Here is a 25,093-nt window from a genome sequence, read left to right as displayed (position 1 = left end):
TGATGCATTCAAGTCATCTCATCTACGACTATTTAAGGCTTGATCAAAAGATGTTCATCTTAAAGTTTTGAACCGTCTCATACTTTAATTTACGGATTTACTTTACTTTTAGGGGCTGTGTTGTCAAGCGTCGTGTTTACGACATGATTGACACTAGTGATGTGCTTTCGCGTGCGCACCCACAACTCCGATCCGAATCCGATCCGACTTCGACTATAGCTAGTACGATTCCGACTCCGAAAACATAGGACCCAATAATTCCTCCCGGTATAGGAGTCGTCTGGAGTCATAGTTGTCTGGGTCGGAGCCGTCCGGAGCCGTCCGGAATCGTCCATAATCGTTTGAAGTTGTCTGGAGTCGTCCGGAATCGTTTGGAGTCGCATGGAACCATCTGGAGTCGTTCGGAGTTAACTGGAGCATTCCGGTGCAATGTGCTTGTGATCAGGAATTTAATTTCATTATGTTTTTTTTTGTTTTTCATTTTGCGCCTGTACTTCGTATTCATTTGTTTCAATGGCCCACTCCGGACGACTCCGACTCCGGGCGACTACGGATGACTCTGGACGACTCCGGATGGTTCCAAACGACTCCGATCGACTTTGGGTGGTTCTGGACGGCTCCAGACGATTCTGAATAACTCCGGATAAGGCTGGGCGGACCTAGCTTCCGGAGTCGGTTCCGAAATTATAAGAGTCGAATCGGAGTCGACTCTCGATTCTTGCCAATTTTACCCATCATTAATTGACAAATAAGAGCCCGACGTTTACAATGCGCTGTACAATATTGTGATCGTTCAATTGAGCAATGTGGCTCATCATTCTTTTGATCAATTTTAAAAGAATTGTTGACGCAACTAATAGGCTTTTTCTACTTCTTCTTTTTGGCACAACAACCGCTGTCGGCCAAGGACTGTCTCTGTACCACTAGTGGGGGGTTGGCTTTCAGTGACTTATTAGTCACCCCCATAGCAAGATAGTCAGTCCTATGTATTGGAGAGCACGGTCAATTCGGGGCTTGAACCCATGACGGGAATGTTGTTTAGTTGTACGAGTTCATAACTGTACCACGAGACGGGCCCAACTAACAGGCAGTTGAATATCATTTCATCATTTCTGTTCACTAAAGAACGCATTTCAGCTCTACCATGTCATCGTTAAAAAAGCGTTCAACGTTCCAATTAAATAGATGGTTTTATTTCGTCAGTTATAAAGTAATCAAAATATGTACAGAGTTTTAGGAGAGAGTCGCTAGACTGAATATATATGCATATCCCATCAGCTCACAGGAAAGTATCAAAAGCGGGCGTGTGTGTGTGTGTGTGCAGCACTCGCGGATGTGCTGTTTTGTATTTGAACGTATAGAAAATTTATGCAGCTCGCTAGTTCTTTCTCTTAGATTTTCTAAACTTGGATCCTTTCGTTAGGATAGGATTTTTGTCGTGTTTGGAGGGTACTATTGATCAATCTGTCGCTCGCTGCTCACAACTCAAATGTTCGATATTAGATATCATCGTTTTTGTTTTCTATTACACTGGATAATGGAGAATTTCTTTAATTCTTCAATAGAATTGGTCTCAAGAAGGCGTACGATAGAGGAGGACCTAGGTCCTAGGAAAGCCTAGTGAAGAAAGGAAAGCGCTGATAGATGGAAAACACATTCAATTCCTAATGGTGTTGTCTACGAGTCTCAGTGGTACAAATCTAAGCCCTTTCTCGGTGCTATTGTTATATCTTGTTTCCTCTATAAGTTCCTTTCCTTTTCCCCTATCATAACTTATCGCTCGTGCACTACCTTGCATTATAGTTTGCATACAAATGTGAAGCTCTCTTTCCTTTTATATCCAAACTCCGCTGTCCCATCCCCTTCTATTTCGCTTGTCTCATCTTAGACCTCGGACTTCCTTTGGTTCGCTCGGTGTACTTCATTACTTACTTTAGCTTGGTGCATAAAGATTTCACACACGCTCATTCTCATTCATGTATTTGCTGCTGCTTTTCATTGTTTTCATTAGTTTCTCTCCATTTGCGTGTTTCGCTTAGTTAGGTGGTTTGTTGTTGTGTTATTTTATTTCTTTATTATATTTTCTATCGTGTATTTCTGTATGTATACATATATGTGTGTAGTTTAGAAAGCATTTCTTTCTATTTTTTTCTGTTCTAATGCATTACTCCCTACCAGCGGGTGGTGGCATGATTATATCATCTAATAGCTATCATTTCTTTTTTTTGTTCATCATTTTTTCACTTGTCTTCTATACCTTTCCGATTGCAACACATACACGTTATGTAGTTTTGTTTTAGTATGTTTTTCTGTTTCATTATAGGATTTGTTTCTTGGGTTTTCCTTTTGTTCCAATGTTTGGAGTTTTGTTTTCTTTACTATTTTACTTCCTTCCTTTTCTAGTCGTGTACGTGTGGTTTAAACTGTTTCTATGTGCATTTTATATTAGTTTTTCTATTATAACGTTCGTCGTTAGCTCTTTTATTTACATAATCTTTCTATATATTTTGTTTTTTTTTTGTTTTACTCTGTTGGACACAATTATAGGGTTAGGAAGGGTCAGAAGTTGTTGATGATAGTAAAAGTACCACACAACGATTAACTTTCACACTTACACAGACTTACATTAACACCTAAAACGCCATTAGTGACGTTTGTTTGTTTTTCTTCTATCTCTACACATTGTGCATATTTGTTTGTTTGTTTGTTTTGCAAGAAACTTCCCCCTGGTAAGAGTGTTTCTATGTCCTTTTTAATTAGTTAGATATAGTTTATTCTTCTCTTATTGGTACTATAACGTCCTCGGTTTTCACTTCTTACTTGCACTCCCTCACTATGACGCGAGTTGGTAGATTAAGAGCATGCATCTTATTTACAATGTGTTGAAGATCTCTTCCATCTCTCATTCATCAGCATCATCAGAGCCCATTGCTGCCTAGCTCCACTTCCTTTTTCCATCGCTCAATCTTCGCACCAACATCGTAATCCCTTTCTTTGCTGTATCCTGCCTTGCCTGCCTCCACCCTAATCCTATGGTAATAAAGCTATGATCCCAATTTCAGCTGATAACGGCACCTTACTGCTAAGCTACGTCACCATTGCTCACGGGCCATCAAAAAGTTGTCCAATTACTGTTCTGCACTGAGCGCTTTTGCTTAAGTTTATCATGAAAAATGTACCAAATTGCCACTTTCAAATGTAGTAATGCCACACGCAGGAAAGAGACGCATCATCGCGTCGTCCACCTTTCATTCGCTACTGTTGTGTGCCAAATGGTAAGGTTATTGTGCACCTTGTTTTCCAAAATTCCAAATTTAGTTGTGCCACCAACTACTGCTACTCCCGTTATTGAAATTGCATTACAAAAGTGGAATTTAATATGCTTTCGCTACTGAGTATATGTGCAAAAGGGTTGTGGTTTTGTTTACATTTTGTAGAAAAAATACTATTGTTTGTTTCGATATACTTTTTAAACGTGTTTTCCTCCCTGTCGTCTACCTTAAAACCTACTCGCGCTTAGAATGGCCGATGAAGAAGTCGAGTGATTTTTGAAAGGTAGTTTTGGAAGAAAAAATGGGCAAGAGGAAAGATTAGCATTTTGTTTTAGTAGTAGCAGCTTGAAAAGGAGAAGCTTAAAACGAGTAGTTTCACGTTGCTCTAGCACAGCGAATGTGCGTTAGTGGTAAATTTTGTGTTACAGAAAAGGGCAACACTTTTGGTCGAAAGTTTCGAAAGATGAAACTGGATGTGGTGTGCCAGCTTGTGCCCCTCAGACGCGGGGCTTTTTGGTAAATAGAAAATACCAATCCCCCTCCCCCGGGGGACAGCTAACTTGAGGAAGAAAGTTCGATTTTCTTGTTTTTTTTTTGGGATGTGGTTCATTTGCAGTTTTTTTTGAGGTGCGTAATGAGCAATGGCGAAACTTAAAAGGCTGGTCCCTCAATCAGACATGTTAGAAAAAATTAGTGTATTTGTGTGTTTGTGTTGTTTGTTCTTTATGCTGGGTTTTTTATTTGTATGAGGTTTGCATACAATTTTATTTTAATTATTTATTTTTTTATTTATGTTTCTTGAGTTAGTGTGTGTGTATGTGTGTGGTTTTTGTATGTTTGTTTTTAGTTTGTTGTGGTATTTTTTCTTCTTTTATTTCCACCTCTCGGCTGTGCTTTCTGTGATAATCGAACGAAGGACATTGAAAAACGGAAAAGCTCTAGCATATCTCTATAAGTATGTATTAGGTTAAGGTATTAGTGGATTAGTGCTACAACTGTACAGTACACATTCTCTGTTTTCTTGTATTAAACAGACACACACACACATACACAAACACACACAAACAGAGCCAGTTCGGAGAACAACTGTTTCTTCTTCTCTATTTTTGATACTATTGTGTTTTTGTTTTCATTTATTTTGTCTCCCTTTCTTCTCTTTCTTCTTGGTTTCTGGTTTTGTTATTTTGAAGGAAAAAAATTAATGCTGAACTTGACCTGTACCGCTGTACCGATAATGTTATCACTGGTTTAATACGGGTCGCTCAGAATATGGCTTCCAATTTCTTTCCGTTTGAATTCCCAAAGAGATAAGGATGCGGTTTATTTTAGAAATAAACCTAATCACTCCAACGCGCAAGGTTGTGAAGGAATAACAAAAAAGTTTGTTAACAAACACTTTAAAATAATCACACACATTCACTCACGTACGCTGTTGTTTAGGGTTGTGTTTACATCAGCACTTTAAACTTTATTGTATTGTATTGTGAACATAAGCAAATAATAACTGAGAGAGAGAGGGTCGTATTCCTTTTCTGCGTTCCTTTTCCGATGAGGCAAACGCTGGCCCGCTTGCTCAACAACTCCCCGTCCTGCATCCGTTGGCCTAGCGTGTATCCGTGTCTGAGAACCGTTGAGTTGTCTAGCACTCGCCGCTGCGGGCCACCTTGACGGCCGGCGCCACGGTACACTCCAGGGCGCACTCGTTCGCGTACGTCTTGCCATCGGTACCGCACACCGGCAGATAGTTGGCCGGGCAGGCCGGGCACGAGTACTTGCCGGCAGCGGCCAGGATAGCGCACAGCAGGAAGCTCAACAGAAACAGCAGCTTCATCGTTAAAATTGAAGTGTGCGGGGTTTTTGCAAAAGAGTTGACAACGAATTAGCAGATCCTCACTGATCGACGTACGGAGCGCAACTGTAATGTTGTGCATCCGTGCCAATCGGCTTTAAATACCCGCACGGCTTCACTTTGCCCCGAAGCTGACGGAATGGGTAGATGGGAATGTGTACACGTTTGTGTGCGGCTGGTCGTAATCTTCAAGCAAGTGGGATTTTTGTTGGTTGTTAGAAGCACAACATTTACAAATGGTAATATTTATTTGCTGGTTTGCTTTGGCTCGGCGGTGGTTGTATGTGTTGCGCATATGTTGAGCAGCGATTGATAGTAAGGTCTAAGGGGGTCTTGCTCGTTTCACATCATTGCATGCGCGCGACTCTGTCAATCCAGACAGAATTAATGTAAAACAAATGGAATTAACATAAATGAAGAGGAAAAAAACATGTTAGCTTGGCCATGGCATCACAAACAGAGGGACTCGCGGGGTTCCACGTGGTTTGTTTTCATACCGCGAAATGTTGGTTTGTTGACGTTTCTGAGGAAACCGGTCAAACGGTTTTTCGGCCATATTATGATAAGACGCCGTGAACGTCAATGTTTGGCAAACACGGAACGGATTGTGAGCAGATTTGGCAATTAAACTGAATGGTGTGAAAAAAGCTAAAGTCTCGTTGACTTGCGAGAGTGGCGGGGGACATGCTTGTGTTCTTTATCACAGACGAAATGTGTGCCATTTTGTAGGACCGAGACTGAGCAGAGCGGGACTGAGAAGCGAAGGTCAAACAATTGTTGCTTCACGAGACGAAGAAAGGTCACCAGTCAGTGAGTAATCTAATCGCTTTTAGGCCTTTTTGCTGCTGCTTGCGGCTGAACCTTGGCAGCTTCCAAGAAGGTAAAAGTGGTATGTGTTTGTGGTGTATGTGGCCTTTTTAGGTCATCGCTTCATACACAAAACGAAAGCCATTTTTTGCCTAGAAGAACAGAACAGTAACATGATAACATCGGTTTTGTAACATCAGTTTTTAATCTACAAACATTTTCTTGCGATTTGTTTTGGGAATATAAATAGCACATTGTACTATACTAAACACTCTTTGCTGATGTGTTTGTGTATGTGTGTGCGTGCGTGTTCTCTTATGTATGAGAAGGTTCTATTTCCTACTAGATCACTACATTTTCTCCTCTTTCTAACTTCTTAGTATCAGCAGGAGCGGAAAGTCACACTGAACTGTAGTTTTGTTGTTTTGTTTTGTTTTATGCGAAGCTATTATTACAATTTTAGCTTGATTTTTTTACTTCTATTTTGCTTGTTTTCTATTTTGTTTGTTTGTTGTTTTTATTTGTGTATCTTTTTCTTTCATTTCGTCCTTCTTTTTCTTTTTCTTCTTCTTCTTCTTCTTCTTCTTCTTTTTCTTCTTCTTTTTCTTCTTCTTCTTTTCTTCTTCTTCTTCTTCTTCTTCTATCACTATCTCATTGTTGTTTTGTGCCTTGTTTTGTTTTATATATATAGTATAATCTTGCTCTTTCCACGTTTTTGTTTTTATATATATTTCCACTTATCTTTTGTTTTTACTCTATAAAGATATCAGAGGACAAGAGGAACAAATGAAACAATTCGTAAACAGTGCTCTCGAAGAGTAGAGTGAGAGGAGATGTTGCGCTACCTAGTATAACAATAAGTTAATATAACAATTGTTTGTTTGTGATTTTTGTTAACAATTATGTCGTTTTGTTGAAGATTTTGTTTTTTTTTTTTTTGGGGGGGGATTAGAATTGTTAAGAAGATCGTAAAAATGGATAAATTTCTTTTCGCAAAGAATAACAGAGTTAAAGTTCATTCTAGTATAATTCTTTTTATCCCTAAACAGAGAGAGGTTGCACACACAGGAGCTTCTCTCCTTCCAACATCCTTTCCCTTATTTTGGGTCTGGAGCCGTACACTGCCAATTCCTTACTTCCTGGGTGACGATTTACCACCTTGCTGTGTGTTGGAAGCTGCAGTGTGATAGTAGTGATTTGCTTTTAAATACAGAGTTCCACTAGATTAGAAGGCCGTTCGTAAAGTGAATATTTTTTCCTCTTTTAACTCCATTTTAGCTTCAGTTTTTCTAAGGGAAAGCTCAATGCTTCTCTATTGCACGCTTCCCATTTCACGGCTCAATTCAATGTGTCTCGATTCGTTTGCAGTTAGTTTTATTGTATTGCTGTTGCAGTACGCTTCTTCTGTTTTTGTTACAAGCCTAGTTGTTTTACAACTACATCCTACTACGCAACCCTAAGTCTGTGGGCTATACAAAACGTCCCGAAGGATATATTTTTACTGTCAGTAGTGGGTGATTTGTTTACTTTTCACTGTAAAAAGATATACCTTTATTGTAACGGTAGGCAGGCAGGGTGTGTTCTGTTTAGTTTGGAAATACGGTATACGGTCGAAATGATTCGATTAAATGTATTGTTTTATTTCACCCTCGTTCTCTAGCACGCTTGGTGGTAGAATATATGGTTGTATCAAACAAATGTTGTGTTTAAAAAATCTACCAAAATAATAGCAAAATTGTCGGTAAATAGTTGTTAGTAAATGGGGTAGAAAATTTGGATTTATTCTGTTGCTGTTATTACAATATATATTTTGAGTGTTTTTGTTTGGGGGCTATCGGAGCATTCAAGGTCCACTATGTCTGAGTGTGGAGTAAACCAAATGTACAACGGAGGGCTGGCATATGGAAGTGTTTTTATTCTTCCACCAATAAAGGGAAAGAAATGTATCCAAATTATCGTTTTTCGTCTCTTAAAGACGCCCATCATTAAAACATGTTGCGCACACCCCTGGGCTGCTATTAAAGGCCGGGGCGTAAAGTAAAGTGTAAGGCAAAAGCAATAATTAATAACTTCCATCTGGGTGGTTGGTTGGCCACATTTTGCGTGTCCATTGGCTCGCGTTTGATATTTGAACCAATTTAATGACACAATTTGCACTGTGTATACTTCGTCGGAAGGCAGTGAAAATGGCCACCCAACACACACAAACACACCATTTGGATGGTAATTTGAGTGTTAATTTGTGGGAGTGGTGGTAATTTAAAGAGCGAGTGTTGTCGGGAGCTTATTATTTGGGTGCGGCAAAGAATAGCGCCTGGCTCAGGTCGGTTTTGAGTGCCCGAAAGAAAGGGAGAAATGGATGCATTAATTTAATAAGATGTGAATTTAACTGGCTAAGACAAGAAGGTTTGCAATTAAAGGGTCAAGATGATCTATGTATGCCTTTAAGGTTGTGGGTATTAGTCCTGTTTTAAACTTAAAATAATTGTAAGAAGGTAATCGAGGACCTAACACTGACTCCATTTGTTCAGGCTGATTGTCCAGAATCAGTTTTTGTTTAAAAAAACAGAAGACTAAAAACAAACATCAACACTCGCAAAACAGCAAACAAGAGATTCAAAGTGTGCAATAGAAGAATGTTTCTCTGGTTTATTACATTTCGTCACACACACAAGCTTTGTCAGGTCAGCTCTCTAGTGAAGTAAACGGTAATCTATCAAATTGCATTGTTAGTATTTATGTTTTATTTGTGTTTGTTTTGCTACAGCTTTTCACCCAACTAGCGGGTTGTTTGGACGACAGGATTGAACTCTTTCGTGATTTTAGTTGCTGATTCTATTGCAATTGCAAACACGTCAATGTGTGCCGGCTTGTCTCTACTTGTTTTCTTCAACTCTTGCCCTATAGCCTTCGACACTGGTGCGTTGAATGTGTTTTTGTGAGCTGTCTGTCGTGCCATCTTTCGTCTTCTATCTCACTAATTATAATTAGGTGTATTTGTGTGTGCGCGTGTATTAATGTCCATAGGTTTGTGTAGGGTGTGTGTGTTATGCGGTAGCGTTTGATAGCATTATGCATGTAGAAATAGAGCTTTTTTTTAATTTGTTGTTGTAAATATGTTTTCGTTCTATTTCTGATTGCTGATTGTTTGCCTTAATCTCTCTCTCTACCTCTTTTTCTCTTTCTCTCTTTGTCGCTTTTGTGGTACTTATTAAACCCTTTCCTTTTTTGCGTTATGCGAGTCCTATTTGAATGCTCCTTTTTATACTTTTCATGCATCTCAAAACAGTTGCATTGATTCGCTTCGATCGTCGTCGGGCTTAAACTGTGCGGTGTTTCAGAGGTGTTTTGCTACGAGGTGTACAACTAACACAATTACGGTTTGCGATGGTTTATGCGCTTTATTTCGTACCAATAAATAGACTATCCACTTGCCCCATGCCGCTGCGCCTTTCCATTTTCCATTTTCTCACCTAGATAGAACGCGCCATTTTCCATATTTTTACATGCTTAATAAAGTTTTTTTTAAATTTTATTTATTTAATTTTACTATCATCTGTGTATTTTTGCTTTTCTTTTTTTATTTTCTACCCTTTTTCTATTTACTCTTTTGACTGTTCCTCCCACTTTTTGCATTGTTTTCCATCTAATTCCTCTGTGTTTTTTTTGTGGATTAGTGTTGATAGTTTTCGCTTAAACTATTCCTTCTTACACTGCTCTTCTACATCATTATCATTCTCTTCTTCTTCTTCTTCTTCATCATCACATCAACCCAAAATGTGCCGCCATTACCTGGGCCACCAATAATGCGTTCTAGTGTCCAGCTTAGTTTGTGTCCTCTGCAGCATCCGCTTTTGCTTCCTCCTCCTCTGCCGGTGCTTGCTCGTTTGCCTCGGCCGCCGCTGCCGCTGCAGCTGCAGCGGCCTCTGCTGCAGCAGCTGCTGCTCTTGCTTCCGCATCTGCGCAACACGTGGGAAAGAGATTTACAATTAGTTTTCCAATCAGAAACGAATGTGATTAATGAGATAATCTTACCACGGACGGCTTGTTCCTTCCAAATTTTCTTGTTCTCCGCCAAACAGGTCGTCCAGGGTTTGCGTATCTTGAAGCGGTTCGGCTTCTCGCTCGGATCCGCACTGCCGTTCTTGGCCGTGGCGCTGCCACCGGCACTGCTCGGGGCGGAGGACGGGGTGGCGTCCTTGGTGCCGCCCTCCGTTCCACTACTTATTGCTTCATTGTTGTTCGTATTGTTGCTCGGTACGCTAAGAGTATTGGTAGTACTTTTAATGCTACTGTTATTGTTGACGTTGGTATTACTATTAAGATTATTATTGTTGTTATTATTATTATTATTGTTGTTGCTGTTGCTACTATTACTACTAGACGTGTTGTTGGTCGCACTATTTCCCCCAGCACCGGCTGAGGCTGCTGAGGCTGCTGCCCCACCGCTCGACGATGATGCATTGCAAGCGATCGGTGCGATCGGTGCCAGCACAATCTCGAGCATGTCCGCACAGACGGTCATGCTCGGCTCGACGATAAATTCGATAAAGCCGATCTGCGATTCGGCCACGAGCGTGTTGTTCCGGTCGCACAGCGGGCTGAACGGGAGGCCGAGCTCCCGCTCCAGGTCGCCCTGGCGGAAGAACTCCTCCAGCAGCAGCATCGTCCACTTGTGGTGGATGTCCCACCGCTTGGCCGGGTGCGAAATATCACAACAGTGCAGCACCAGCGACAGGGCTTTCGATTTGTCCACCTGCGGTTCGGCCAGCGTCAGCAGGTTGCGCATGTTCTTCAGCTGCTGAAAGTGGAAGGACATGTCGGTCGCGAGCACCATGTCGATGATGAGCGTGCGCAGCTCGCGGAACTCGTCCCGCGACAGATTCTGCAGCACGTTGCAGTCGTCCTCCTTGAGCACGCGGAACGCCGCACTGATGTGGTGGTTCTCGAGCACGGCCCGATCGTTGTACAGCATCGCCGTGTCCGAGCCGGACATCACGTGGAAGTTGTTGGTCGTCCCCGTGTGCTCGTAGTCGTGGATCAGCGCTGCCAGCAGCGTGGCGAAGATCTCCAGATCGGTCAGCCAGTGCATCAGCCCGGTCTGGCAAAGCACGTGGTGTACGGTTTGTGCGACGTCGGCGGCGTGCAGGTTGTTGTGGTACGGGTTGCGGAACCGGCAGTAGCCCTCCTCGATGCGCGTCAGAAAGGTTTCGAGCGTGGCGGGCGGCACCTTGAACTTGTGTATCATGCCGTACCGGTTCAGCAGATCGTACCCGAGATACTTGACCGGCTGGCAGTTGCCGGCCTCCGCCAGCGCGAACACATCGAACGACCAGTCGTCGAGGGTCTGGTGAAGTGGAAAGATCAAGAGGTAGAGAGTTTATATGAAACATGCGTATAAGAGAAAATCGAAAGACAGTTTATGAAATTACGAAAATTTTCTGTTTGGTGATGGTGGTAGTGTTGGTGTAAAATAAGAATTCTGCAAAACACATATCTCTTAGTGGTCCATTTTCATTTACACAATATCATCCCTTCTCTTCCTTCCTTCGGCGTAAAGGACTGCGAATATGCCTACCGAGGAGGAACAGCAACAGCCCGGAACAGGTGACGCACAGCAACAAGAACAGCTAGAACCTCCATCAACGGCAGCGAGCAAAGAAAGCCCGGCCACAGTACCAACGGCAACCAGTGACGCGACAGTGGAGAATGAACAAAAGTCTGATACCTGCAAGGCGGAAAGGAGATCGATGGAGGAAGAATCATCGCCACAAACGAAATCTGAACCATCTTCTACAAAAGACGTAGAAGAGGATCGGAAAACAGAGCAGGTAGTTCCAGTGGATAGTACCAGTGCGTCCGAGCATGTAAAAAAAGATGAGTCACATTCGGAAGCGACAAAAGGAGATTCTAGTCCGACACCGCAGCAGCAGCAGGAGTTGTCGACATCTTCGTCGGATGAAGTGCCTGCGCTGGTGAAAGGTCCTCCAACTCCGATACCGAGCCGGCAAGACGAGGACGATGACGAGGAGGAAGAGGATGATGAGGGTGACAATGAGGACCAGGAGGAGCAGCAACAGTCGTCACAACCTCAGCGGCAACAGCAGCGCAGCAGCAAACAGCGAAGCGCTGGCAGCCGGGACGGCTACAACAATGAGGACGAGCCGCAGAACCAACGGCAGGATCAGTCGCAAACACCCACCGGGGGCCAATACTACGAGGACGACGAGGAGGACGACGAGGACGAGGGCGAAGAGCCGTCCGAGCTGCGGCAACTCTTCGAACCGATCAGTGAGTGTGATGGGTTTAAGCTCGATCGAACCGGGCTTGGTTTGGGGTAGTAAAACTGTTGGTTCTTCTTCCACCCTTCGCAGATGATTCGCAGGCGCTGAGCGAGGACGAGGAGGACGGCGACTACATACCGGACGAGGAGGTGAAGAAGACGATCATGGTGGGCAGCGACTTTCAGGCCGTCATACCGGAAGGGTTGTGCCGGTACGACGATGCGCTGCCGTACGAGAACGAGGACAAGCTGCTCTGGAACCCGACGATACTGAACGAGCAGCAGATCGAGGACTATCTGGTAAAGATTACTGCCCCGGGTGGTGGTGGTTTGGGAGCGGGCGGTGGTGCCGGTGCACCCGCCGGACAGCAGGGCAGCAGGGCTGCCGCTGGTGCTGCAAACGAGGCGCAGCCGAACAGCGTGTACGCGCTACCGCTCGGGAACCATCTGCGGGACGACGAGCAGTCGCTGTACCTGCTGCAGCAGTGCGGACACAACGTGGACGAAGCGTTACGCCGCAAGCGCATCAGCAACAATGCGGTACCGGTGCCGGAGCAGCAGATGAGCATCTGGTCGGAGGAGGAGTGCCGCAACTTCGAGAATGGGCTGCGCGTGCACGGAAAAGACTTTCACATGATTCAGCAGACGAAGGTGAGACGGTGGCGCTGGGCTTGTGCAGAGAGGGATGGTGTTGGTGGCAACGGAGACCTTGAGACTAATGCGCGTGTCGCTTTTCCCACCCCAGGTACGCACCCGGTCCGTCGGCGAGCTGGTACAGTTCTACTACCTGTGGAAGAAAACCGAACGGCACGATCTGTTCGCGAGCAAGGCGCGGCTCGAGAAGAAAAAGTACAACCTGCACCCGGGGCTGACCGACCACATGGATCGGTTTCTGGAGGAGCAGGAAAACAGTACCGGGTTCGGGGACCGCAGCTCGTCGCCGGGCTTCAACAGTCTGTACAGTAGCGCGTCGGAAGCGAAGCGACAGCGGCTGCTCGACTCGAAAGGTTAGTCTTGGGTTGAGTCGCTTTATGGCTCGCTTTGGACTGCCGGATAGCGGGGACAAAGGGGAGGGGGATGAGGGCCGTTTCGAGAAGCCGTGGGGTCGCTGGGTTGGGAAAGGGGGATTTGAACCGCGCTTTTGAAGGCATGCCGGAGAAGTGGAGTTATTTTTTTGCTTTCTTTTCTTTCACCGAGGGTTTCTCTCTCTCTGTCTCTCTTTTTCCTAAATGGGGCTGCATCTTTTCTTCCCTTCTTTCCGTTCTTCTACTCCTGCTAACAACAACAACAACAGATAACAACACTGCCTCCACGAAGCGTTCCGCCTCGAACCTGTGACTCGTGGTAAGGCGGAAGGGATTGAAGTTGCGGCTGAAGGAGCGCAAATAAAGGCTGGGGGAAGAGGAGAGCAAAAAAGTAAAAAATAAATGAATAAAGACCGGCACAGCTGACACCGCAACTATCGACATTCGCCTTTCGTCGTCACACGCTGGCGGGGATGATGATCCTCGCTTCTCATCGTCAACGTCAAATCAATCGTCATTTGTTTCATCGGGTTTTTGCAACTGCGCTATGGTTTTTGTAGTAGTAGTAGTGTTAGTAGCTGCAACAACGGCTATTGGTGGTGGGGTTTTAAACTGGCCACAGGTTTTGTTCTTTTACCTACAGCAATACCGAGCATGGACACGGAACAAAAGCCGAGATTGTGCGAAGATTTTAGCGTAGAAGGACGAGGAATTATAAGGCAGGACCCTTTTCATTTGCTTTTATAAAGTGTACTTGTGTGTGTGTGACTTTAGGGTAGATTATGGAATGGGAAGAAGCATTTGTATCGTGAGCACACGTGTATTAAGCTCAGGCGCACACTAACTAACACACTTCTCAGTAGGGATGTTTTGTACTGTTGATCTTTCTCCGCCGCCCGTTTTGTAACCTTTAGCTAGTAAGAAGCAGATGTACCTCTGCCGCCTGGCCGGATGGATTCTGATGTATTGTGTTTTGTAAAAAGAATAAACTAACATCGCTATCGTACACATATAAAGATATATATGTTGAATGTTATACACGGAAAGCGTACCAGATACCTGTTTTATTTTTTTCTGTTTGCTTTAGCTAATAAGAGACCAAGTGTGCTGATCGATCGACTCAGCAACACAATAACAGTAAAAAAACAATAGGTGATTGCGAGAGTATTGATTTTTTAGGCTTTGTGTGTGAGGTGTATTGCCAGTTAGTGTTTTACAGGGTTTCCCATGGGTTCTCATAGTTGCGAGACACTTATTTGACTCTTTCTTATGGGAAGGGAACTTTATATGATTTAAATTGGACTCTGTGGCACCTTTTTTGGATAAGCTCCTTGGAAATTCCTATTGGATTTGCCCAACAAGGGTGCTATAGAGTCCAATTTCCCATTATATTAGGTTCGTTTCACGCAAGTAAGGGTCAAAAAGGTGTCCCACAGCTATGAGGACTCCTGGAAAACCCTGTATTATTGTGTGTATTGTGCGAAGAGAACGGACGGCATAAAACGCACACTGGAAGAACCTTTTTTAATCGGAACTGTTCCGCCTTATTCCCATGAATTGGATGCCCGTTTACGGTCGATGTGTACAGTAGCGGGAAGGATATTATTCATCATACAGTGAAAACATTAATTTATCTAATGCCATCTCATGAACAGCCCTTCCCTTTTAATACTAATCCGGTTTCCTTTGTATGAAAAGCTGTAAAATACATGAACACCCTCTAAAACAGAATATACGCATAAGAAGAATTATTGTACGTTTGTAAAAGTAAGAGGCATTTGCAAGAAGAACATATATATATATATTATACGATAGAAGTGTATACAATTGGTGTGAAGGGTGAGGTCGTGGTAGAGAGAGAGAAAGAGAGAGTGAGATAGAAAGCTTATTTCGTGGAATGGAATGAATTGTGGGAAGTATTTTCGTATTATTTTTGTATAAAAATTGCTTGGAGGAAGAACAATTACAATGCAGCAGATTGAATTTCCAGAAAATGAAGTAAGAGAGAGAGACAGAGAAGCTTAGGAGCAGGTTACAAAATGATCTTGAGAAACGTCAATCGCTCTTTGTGTGGAAAGGAAAATGAAAGGAAAATCTTACTTTTTGGAGGACAAAAGTCGTATGTGTTTTAAAAACATTTAGATATCAAACAGAAGAAATTGAAGTGAAAAAAGCTAAAACGTAAATATAATAATTCAAAAAGCTTAATCATACTTTCGGTACTCTTGAATAAAACTTTGTACTCTTGGCATAATCAAACAAAGCAAAAACAGTATCAATACAAAAATAACAAAAAAAACATGCATTTAATGGAAAATATTATAGGAATATGTCGGAGAAACATGGATCGATGAAAACAATCGATTTCAAATTTGATTGAAAAATTTGTTTCACACAATGAGCAGGGAGACGTTTGCAGCAATGGGATTAGAGGAACAGCAGTCAGAAAGCTGAATTGTAAGCTGGTGAACAATGTAAAAGGGCAGTGTTTTGGGGAAGTAAAAACTACTAACTGAAAATGAAAAACGTGTGTCGGATTTTCTATTAACTTATTCGAATCGATCGATATCTCTATTTACGCGATCTTCGAGGAACAAATGTGTGTGTTTTGGAACAGCGCATTTCCTCCCTTTTTTATCAACAAAGACGAAAAACAAACAAGTCCGAAATGCAACGATGACTCTCTTCCTGTCTGCAGTTAACGCCCCTCCCAAACGGTGTGCTCCGCAGGAAGTGCATTCAAATGTTAACATTTATCACGGCTGATAAATGGGACTCCAACTCCAACGGTGTGCGGTTCAGGGATGGCAGGAGAAGAGGGTTAAAAAATATCGTTTTCAATTTCCTGTGAAAGAAGATACTAATGCAGCGCATCGCATCGAACACAATGCCCCAACACAATGGAAACTGGTTTCCACCAAGAAACGGGAAGAACGTTGGAAGGGTTTTGCCTTTACAAACGAAAGCGTACACTATTGTGTTCTGGTGAAGATTGCGCGCCCTTCCTCAAACTCACTGCCCTCTTTTTTGGCAAGATGAAGGCGCTCTGGCTGTGATTGTCTGAACGGTGTGTAATTGATTTTTCTCTCCGCTGTTCGATAATGGTGCAGCATCCGTGCATTTCCGTGCAAATGTGATTTGTGCCGAACAAAACGTAACCGAACCGAAAAAACCGAGAAAATGTAACCGTTTTCAGCTGCCAACTGTTTTGCAGATTGCCATTTACCACTCAGAAGAAGTAAGAAAAGCGGCGCAACCCCCATTGCTTGCTACGTTCCCTACTCACCTTTAGCACGCGTACGACTTCGGGCGGAAATTGCATCAGCGCGGTGCTGGAGACGCGCCGATAGATCCGATCGACGAAGATGCCGGCCCGGATGGCGTGCGCCACCGAGCGGAACTTGGGCTTCTCGTCCGACTTCTTTCGCGTCGTCGCCAGCTGCCGGGTGAAGGTGGATGCCAACCATTCGCGCACCTCGGGCGGTACCGCATCCGGCTGCACCTCGGATAGTTCGTCATCTTCGTCCGCCAGGCGCCTGTTGTTTTGTGTTTGCGGGTGTGTAAGAGTGTGTGTGTGTTTTTTTCCATTTAGTTACCCAAAAATGGCGCAATAACCATTTTGTGAGATAAGAAAGTGGAAAAGGGGAAGAGAAGATAAAAACAACGTTCCGTTAGTAGCTGTCAGTGTTTTTTTTTGTTTAGAAAACAAAAACAGGAATAAGTTCAAGGGGTAACAGAACAAACCAAACCAAAAAGTAAAGGTAATTAGAAGAACAAAACAGAAAAAATGGGAGTTAAAATATAAACTAATGTGTAATAAAAAGCAAAAAACAAAACATGTTAAATATAAAAAGTAAGTTAGAAGAAATGAAAGAGAGGAACAATAAACTAAAAAAAAGGATATAAGAACAATAAACTAATTAATCAATAACACTATAATACTACTTTTATTAGCTTCAAAAAAATACAAACAAATAAAATAAGACAAGCAGCATATTAATGAGCAGCTTTTACATACAATCTAAAATAATTTAAAACCAAATGTAAAACCAAAATCACAAAAGGAAGCAAGTAAAGGGTTTCTGCACACGGAGTCAAGCTGCTGTTGATGGAAGGATGCTACGTAGCAAGGAGATCGTCTTTTGGTCCGTTTTTAGTCCTTTTTGATTGTGCTCTGTAAATGACTAAATCATAAATATAATATGCCCCCCAAAAATAGTACAATAAGTGCAAATATATTATACTGACGAGTGTTTTTGTCATATTTCTTTTGCTCGTTTGCTTCTTTTGGCCATTAGGTTTGTACGAATAGCTTCATATTGCTCCTTACATTTCCAAAACATTTTCAAATAAAAGTAACAATTATAGTTTATTACCTTCTAAAAGCTCATTAAAAGTATCTTTTAACATTTTTTTTAACACAACACATCTAAAAACTGTCCCCTTTCATTACGGCAAACCAGTCGCTCGACAGACGACAACCGACGATGGCGTGCAAAAGTGCAGTTTATTAGCAACGGAAATGTATCCCATTGTAAGTGCGGTGCAGTGCGCTCTAGTTCAATACCACAAACGACAACGACGATGATGATGATGATGGTTTGGAACACTTTATTGTCCTGCCGTTCGTACTGTCCCATCATTTTGCCCCAGAGTGTAGTATGTGGGTACGCTCAGTGGGAAGAGGCAGAGCAGTTCTTTGACCGTTCGATTGTCTGTCGGTGGCTTTTCCATTACGAAATGTTGTTTGCTTTTCCTTCGCTTGCCCATTTGCCAACTCCATTACAAATGGTTTATTGGCGTGTGAGGCGTTTTCCGGGCAGTGTTTTTATTTGTCGGTTTTAAAAAGGAAAAAGAAAGTCCAATTACATAGGTGTTGGTACCGGTTTTGTGGTACGGGGTTTGTCCTATTCGGTGAGCGTTTTTGTAATGACGACTTGGGTAGCAAATGCATTTGGACTCGAATTTGTTTATTTTTTATACGAGAGAAGCATAAAATGAATTTATAATGTCATATATAATTTTCAAGAGAAGTTTTCCTTTGCATTTGACGTTGTTTTTTTAGCACACTTCAATGTATCAACCATAAAATATTAGATTTATTATCGATAAATAGAAAGAAATGATGTGTAATTTTAAAGCGTGAAATCTTCTTTTCCTTGCACCAGGTGAAATATTAATTCAAAACTGCACGCTTTTGTATTCGATCAAAAAAAGCTCTAAAAAGCTCTTTTTCCGTTCACTCCATTCGTTTTGTGCAATATTAATTTCTATTCTGAACGAGAGAGAGAGAGCGAGGAAGCGAGCGAGAACAATTTCAATTCCGCTGCGCTGCCTACTGTGATATGCAAGGGAAAGCGGGGCAAAATGGGCATGTATGGCAAAATGTAGGACACCTCCAATGCTCAAAATGTATTCACTGCAGTGTTCTATGAAAATTTTGTAAGTTTTATAACCATTTAATAACAAATAACCAAGAAAAATGCCAAATAACATTAAGTAACAAATTTATGTAATTTTTGCCACTTCGAAAATAAGCTGAAACCAGTGTCACGAAGATGCTTGAGAGTTTTACATGGTATATTTTTAAAGATATAATATTTCAATACATTTTGTTTGATGAAAGTGAGGCAATCGAATGAGTATTTTTACTAATATAACAAACAATACAACTTGCTTCACTTGGGTCAGAATGGGCAGTTACACTTGGGGCAAAATGGGCAGATGCTTTTGTCATATGGCGCTTGGTGAGGCTATGATGTTATATTTGTCCTGCCAATTATGGTAACAGGCACAGCTTCAAAAGATTCGAGTTTGTAGATTGAAACATGTAAAAAGTGTTTTAATTTTGATAACATATTTTTGCAAGAATTTTCAGGACTTTCCTGAACAGAAAAACAAAAAATAGGCTGAGAATACATTTTACGAAATGAGCGCAAAAGCATAGACAAATGCCTATGTGCAGTTTATTTATTTATTTATTTATGTCATCAAAATAGTATCTCGTAAAACATCAACTTTTATTTTACACTTTTTTCGTGTGCTTAAGTTATTTTCAGGCTATGTGGCAATTTTTATCCATAAATAAATCGTGGAGGCATGTAATAATGTAAGCCTAATTTATATTTTGTGGCATATTCAAAGGAATATTTATTATACTACGAAAATGGCCCTATGTTGCTCCACTTTCCCCTATGAAACATGATCAAAAATGAAATTGCGATGAAAACATGTTCCGTTTTTCGAGCAGCCTGGCTGTCTGTGTGAATGTGTATGTGTGTGAAAGGAAGCAAAGCCTCACCCCCCAACCCCCTTTAACCCAATACACTGTAATAACGCATTTTGATGGATTGAATCGCTGATTGAAGGAACATAAAAACAGTGCGCTTCCTGCCGGTAGCAGCCCGAACGCAGGTTGGTTGTGGCGTTGTTTTGTTGCTTTTCTCTGGTCCGGGTTTACAACTTTTATGCCGAACTTATCACGCGTGACGATAAAAGCGTGTGCCCGATTTTATGATGCACCGCTTATTCAATTACTGTTTTATGGTTAAAATTGCTGCATGATTTTGCTTGGAAAAGTGTGTCTGCGTCTGTTGGTAGATTGAATCTTGAAATTAATTTTAAAATGTAATTTACATTCTTTATTAAAAAAAAACACCGAAATGCATTTACAAAATTAATCCTTTGCTGAGAATAAAATGGCATGTCGAACGATGTTCGTTCGAAGTGTCTGAATCGTTGAAAATGGCTCTTCACTGATTGAAAGCGCATTTCCTTCCATCCATCAAATTGTAATTGGCGTGAAAGCTTGCCCAAACAACAACAAAACCAACATGCAACGAACGTTTCACTTCCATTTCGTGCTATGCGCTAAAAATTAATCACCTGCTCGGTACAAAGAGTACTTTTTGTTGTTAAAAATAAATCGCCTTTTTTGTTTGCTTTTGCACCGCTGTTCGTGGGAAATAAATTTGGGCGGCTTTTATTGAGGCTTGTTTCAATTAAATTGTACATTTTTGTTCTTAATTGTTAAGCTCGACCGATCATCAAACCCATAAAATGAATCATTACGAATGAATGGTCGTAAATGGGAGCCAAAATCAATGCTGGACTGTTCCATTTTTTGATGAAGGTAAAATAAATTAAGGTTGGCAAAGTATGAGATAGTGAGATAAAAACAAATAGGCAGAAAGATTCGAATATCGAAAACTTTTATTTTTTTCGTTTCCCGGGTAATGATGGTTGAGATGAAAATGCGGTCATGTGTTAAGTTTGGCACATGGAGGGAAAATGGGTTTCATAAAATACAATCGCTTTCATTACGAATCAGCTGCTGTTTCTTTAAATGGTAGGAACAATATTATTCCTCTAATGTTTTCAGTGATTTTCATTCGCTGAGTGCATTCGTTTTAATGTAAAATTAATTATAAAATAATATTGTTAAGGGGTAGGATTTTAATTGCATACTGTACCGTAAAGCAAACAATGCATGCATGTCGCTGCAATATACTACAACGGGAGAAATACCATTTTCGTTGAACAGGGTCTATAATCATGCTGAGCGGAAGCTTCCTTCAAATGGGGTTGACATGCAAATGCTCCACACTATGCTTCGTGGTCGTAAAATTGCAACTGTCCAGCACAAAACGATCATGTCCGCGGAAGGTAAAAGGCAGTGTGTTACAACCTGGATTGTTATTTGTTGCTGTTTTTGTAAGCAAGATCGTTCCTCCGGCTGCGTGCAGTGTAGAAAAACAATCAACCGTAGCCTGGTACATAATGTCTAGCAGCTCGATTGCTTCCGACAGACGGGGACGAACGGATAAAACAAGCCGTGTACGTACGGTCAACCCGGGTACCAACCGGTGCAATTAACGACAACTTCCGGTTCGCGTTAATGGGTCATTAGATGGGGACAGGATCGAAATGTCCCTTTTCACTGTGTGTGTGTGTTTTTTTTTGTTTTTTTACAGACTGTAAAGCCAAAGGACAGGATCCCTAACCGTACGCTAGAACTCCCGTCCCCGCCCCTACTCTAGATCGCGGTTGAATTGCTTTATAATGAGCGTGTGCACCTACCCGCCTTGCTTCGGGGACTGTCTTCTTTGCCCACAGCCTTTGCCACGGCCACGAAGCCGGTAATTGCGGAAAATGATATTTAGTTTAGCATTGTTTTAACTGTACGCTCTCGCTTTTATTATGCGCCAAAGCGACCGTACTAGTTCTGAGGGTGGGGGCGTGTAATTAGTGAGAGCCGCCAGTACGCGGCAGGTTCATTATTATTGTTCGGCGCTTGCTATTCATGTGGAAATTCTGTGCTGAAAATATTGTCCCTGTTCTAGATGGGGGAGGTGGTTGTTTTAAACGTAAGTGGAAATTTAATTGTATTTTTTTTGGATTATTAGATTTACTTTTCTTTAGCATTTGTTTTATTTTATATTATTTTATAACGATAATGTTGGATAGAAAACTCGTAGTGGCAATGTAAAATGTACCGCTAATAATATATAAAATAGCTATAAATGATGTTATTCACATAGAGCAGACCATTAAAATTAAAATGTCCATCATTTCAGCTAAAAAGGTTATTATTATATACGAAAAAATGGTTATGTCTTTTTATTGAGCGATTTAATTATTATTGATTACAGCCGGATTGTAAACGTAACGTTAAAAGCTCTGTTCCAAAAATTCTGTTCCATGAAGTCAAAAATGAAGAGCTATTGAGCTAATGAGCATGGAAATGTCGTGAAGAAGATAGTAAAGAACACTAGAAAGACAGAGAAAAATTTTTTAATACTTTTTGTGTGGTGACAGTTGAAACAAGGAAGCGAGACAAAACAGGAATAATAAGGTCATGGCCACGTTATTAAACTTGACCTACTTGGCCTGATTGACGCATTGGAGAGAGTTTTTTTTCTGTGTGGTGAAAAAGAGATAAAAATAACTTGTTTGATGGTTTGTTCATTTTTAGAAGATATTGATTTTCTTATGCCAAAGGCAACAAAACACCACAAGTACCAGGCGTCTCCACCGAGGCACTAAGATCGGAAATTGATTTATTCCGAACTCGGTGATAGTGGGAGGATTATGATTTTTTAAATGATTTCATAAATAGTTTACTCAATAAATGATTAAAACAATTCAATAAAATTAATTACAGCTTTACAATCTTCTGCAATTGATTGAGATCAGGTGATCAGGAAATGATGCCTCAAAGCCTTCAGTAAACTATGCTAAAATGGATTTTTTTGTATAACTATTCCACACAAACCCAATGCCTTCCAGCAACGTATATCTCACACAACCAAGGGTAAAGTTGGTTCTCCCGTTTGTAGAATCTTACTCGGTTATTCGCCTCCCTTTGAAGTGACCCGATAGTGCGCACGATTGTTTACAGAACGCCAGCAGAATGTAATATCTTTCTGCAGCCTTCAGCTGGTGAGTTTGCTTTTAGTTAATTAAACTTTGCAGCAGCAAAACCACACGCTCAACTCCCTTGCCCGAAGCACTACTACCACGAATCTGCATGTATGCTGCACGCTGCACATATGAACGGTATAGCAATTTCGCTCCTTATCAGCACAAACGTGCATGTTTGTGCATTCCGAGAAAGCATATCGGGCTTCGCTCATTATCGACCCTGCACTGTAGCGTTCGTTCTCGGGGTTGCGAGGGACAGAAGTTTGTAGAGATGAAAATCATAAGCCACATTTAATTTCGCCTTGTGAGCCAACTTCCAAGACTTTTGAGCATATATGGGAGCGCTTGTGTGTGCATGAGTGGCTGAGCGGTGCTCGTTGTTTTGTAGGTTAAAAGGTACGCTTTTAACCACACCGGAACTGACGAGTAACGCACACGCTTTGGCTTTTTCAAGTTTCGTGTACAAGTTTGAGACACAGGGAATACAGGGGGAAAGTTTGTTTGGTGAGTTTATTTTTCGGTTAAAATTTCCCCAGTCCAACCGTCGGCTTGGCTTGGTGCGGTGTTTGTTGCCAAATTTGTTGTACATTTCGTACAGCGGGGAGCTTTTTGTGGCTTAAACTTTGGCTTTTGGGTTAAGACGTAATGGTACGTGGAAAGATTTCTACGAGTGCGTATTTGCTTCATTTGATTAGCGAAGCGAACGCTTAGCGCAAAACGTTGCTTTACGTTTGTTGGATAACATTTTCTTCTTTCTATCTCTTTTTAACAGCAAACTATTGTGCGTTGTGCAGCAACTATCCGAAAATTTTGTGTGTGTGCGGTCGTACAAGTTGGAAAAGTTCATCAGTTTTAATCACCACACCTTCGCTGTTTGCCGGAGGAAACACCTCATGGGTATAAAATCCAACCATTGAAAGTGAAGCTGTCTAAAGGTAAGTTTTACGGGATTAAGATTTCCATCTCCATTCAAGCTGTCGATGGTTTTAAACCTTCCGCACCATATGCTGCTACCCGTCTCTCTTTGTACATGATCCCTAGCCAATTCCGAATCGAAAACAAAGCCATATCATGTAAAGTTTCACTCCAGCCACTACTAGCAGGAACGGAGAATGGAAGGCAAAAGTTCGGCACTACACGGCACTGCTGCTCGGTTACATGAATTAGGGTAACGTTTTTGTCTTATCGTATCGTGTGATGGTTCAGCGAATTTTCAAGCACGCCCTTTGTTGATGGAATCTGAACACTTACGGTAGTGAAGAGTAAAACGTAGAAATGGGATGTTATATCATTCATCCATCAGAGCTTGGGAAGTACCAACACAAGAAACTATCCCTTCACAGCTTACATAAATACACAAAAGTGCTGCTATTGTTCTATTGATGGCACTGTTTCTGTTGAGACTAAAATAGTGAGCAGAATTGAGCAGAAGAAATGATGAGCGTTGATGAATGGAAAAAGTGAAAAGCCAAGAGTGTACCGTGGGTTTTAGACGGCAAGAATAGTGCTAGCAACGGCAACAATAAGACAATGTTTTGCCTTTCAATGGTATTGTATTGTATTTTAAAACGGGACAGGATAAACAACATAGAAAACAAAATCTATTGACTAGAAGGAGGAAATGTAAACGTTCGCTTTGTTTCAGTACAGTTTATGCTCGGAAAGGCACTCATTTCTTTTACAGTCTTTAGTTGCAATTCAAAATTGTAATCACTTTGAATGTCTGTTTTTTATTAGCTACTCTCTCTGTATCTTGAACTAGCACCTCAACCTCATCTCACGCATACTTAACCATAAAGCGAACGGATGCTGGTGTAATTCATCAAAGAACCATTCATTACGGCTGTCGGTCGCATTGTAATTAAGTGGGAGACCATTTTAAGCCCGCGTTGTACATCGTTTATCATCGAAAGTAGGATAAAGAGCGGGTGAGAGTGTGTCGTTAATTCAATGTGCTTTTGCTTCCCCGATCAATCCCACCTCAAGTGCACCTTGGATACTACGTGGCACGAGAAAGGATAACGAAGTAGATAATTAATAATTAAATAAAGGGCTGAACCAAATCGTTTCCTATGTCAGGTAAGTGTATTCTTACAATTACAATGAGCGTTGCGGAAAGGTAAGCACTGGAAGCATTGTTAGCGTTGCTAAATGGGTATGTTCTCTCGCTCTAGATGTCCCTGAAAACGCTCTGGATAGAGAATGAGTTTGTGGAATGAATTGAGTAATGATGTCCTGAGAAAAGCTTGATGAGCTAGGATCAAGTGTAGAGAGATTATATTTCTTTTGTTTCAGTTGACAGTTGCCGGATTGTAATAGGTTACTTTTAGGCACTAGAGAGAGTTAAAGTTGCCAGCTGGTTGCCAATATTGCTTTTGGTTTATATTTTGCAAGGTTTATATTATTTGTTTCAAGTGTTGTGTGAGAAATCAAT

General features: G+C 41.6%; 4 protein-coding genes across 21 annotated transcripts in view; 2 read left to right on the top strand and 2 right to left on the bottom strand.

Annotated features, from left to right (window-relative positions):
- Positions 1-4,692: 4,692 nt before the first annotated feature.
- On the bottom strand, positions 4,693-5,224 carry LOC1279932 (trypsin inhibitor ClTI-1). Its single transcript, XM_319718.2, has one exon. It carries the CDS (start codon positions 5,101-5,103, stop codon positions 4,912-4,914), a length of 192 nt encoding a protein of 63 aa, XP_319718.1. The 5' UTR covers positions 5,104-5,224; the 3' UTR covers positions 4,693-4,911.
- Positions 5,225-9,666: 4,442 nt separating this feature from the next.
- LOC1279930 (dual specificity calcium/calmodulin-dependent 3',5'-cyclic nucleotide phosphodiesterase 1) overlaps positions 9,667-25,093 on the bottom strand; it is a 275,103-nt gene continuing 259,676 nt past the window's right edge. For all 18 annotated transcript variants that reach the window (XM_061654077.1, XM_061654079.1, XM_061654076.1 and 15 more), the window contains 3 exons: positions 16,523-16,772; positions 9,964-11,275; positions 9,667-9,887 (listed from right to left, as the gene is read on the bottom strand). In XM_061654077.1, coding sequence (XP_061510061.1) covers positions 9,754-9,887; positions 9,964-11,275; positions 16,523-16,772 — 1,696 coding nt within the window. In that variant the 3' untranslated portion in view covers positions 9,667-9,753. The remainder of the gene's footprint in view (positions 9,888-9,963; positions 11,276-16,522; positions 16,773-25,093) is intronic.
- LOC133392774 (mesoderm induction early response protein 1) lies at positions 11,462-15,762 on the top strand. Its single transcript, XM_061654119.1, has 4 exons — positions 11,462-12,219; positions 12,303-12,862; positions 12,957-13,218; positions 13,506-15,762. The coding sequence occupies exons 1-4, from the start codon at positions 11,499-11,501 to the stop codon at positions 13,547-13,549; spliced, it is 1,587 nt and encodes a 528-aa protein (XP_061510103.1). The 5' UTR covers positions 11,462-11,498; the 3' UTR covers positions 13,550-15,762.
- Positions 23,437-25,093, top strand: part of LOC1279928 (maltase 2) — a 53,203-nt gene continuing 51,546 nt past the window's right edge. Inside the window, exon 1 of the mRNA XM_061654112.1 lies at positions 23,437-23,594. The gene's annotated coding sequence lies outside the window, so the exon portion shown is untranslated. The remainder of the gene's footprint in view (positions 23,595-25,093) is intronic.

Source organism: Anopheles gambiae, chromosome 3 (genome assembly GCF_943734735.2).
Source record: "Anopheles gambiae chromosome 3, idAnoGambNW_F1_1, whole genome shotgun sequence".
Taxonomy (NCBI): domain Eukaryota; kingdom Metazoa; phylum Arthropoda; class Insecta; order Diptera; family Culicidae; genus Anopheles; species Anopheles gambiae.
Note: the sequence above shows the minus strand (reverse complement) of the source record. Positions and strands in the feature narration are given on the sequence as shown.

Bases quoted from the DNA above. Each gene is read 5' to 3' on its own strand.
- LOC1279932 (XM_319718.2), bottom strand. From the start codon at position 5,103: ATGAAGCTGCTGTTTCTGTTGAGCTTCCTGCTGTGCGCTATCCTGGCC.
- LOC133392774 (XM_061654119.1), top strand. From the start codon at position 11,499: ATGCCTACCGAGGAGGAACAGCAACAGCCCGGAACAGGTGACGCACAG. The intron at 12,220-12,302 runs GTGAGTGTGATG...CACCCTTCGCAG, and splicing joins GCAACTCTTCGAACCGATCA to ATGATTCGCAGGCGCTGAGC. The intron at 12,863-12,956 runs GTGAGACGGTGG...TTCCCACCCCAG, and splicing joins ACATGATTCAGCAGACGAAG to GTACGCACCCGGTCCGTCGG.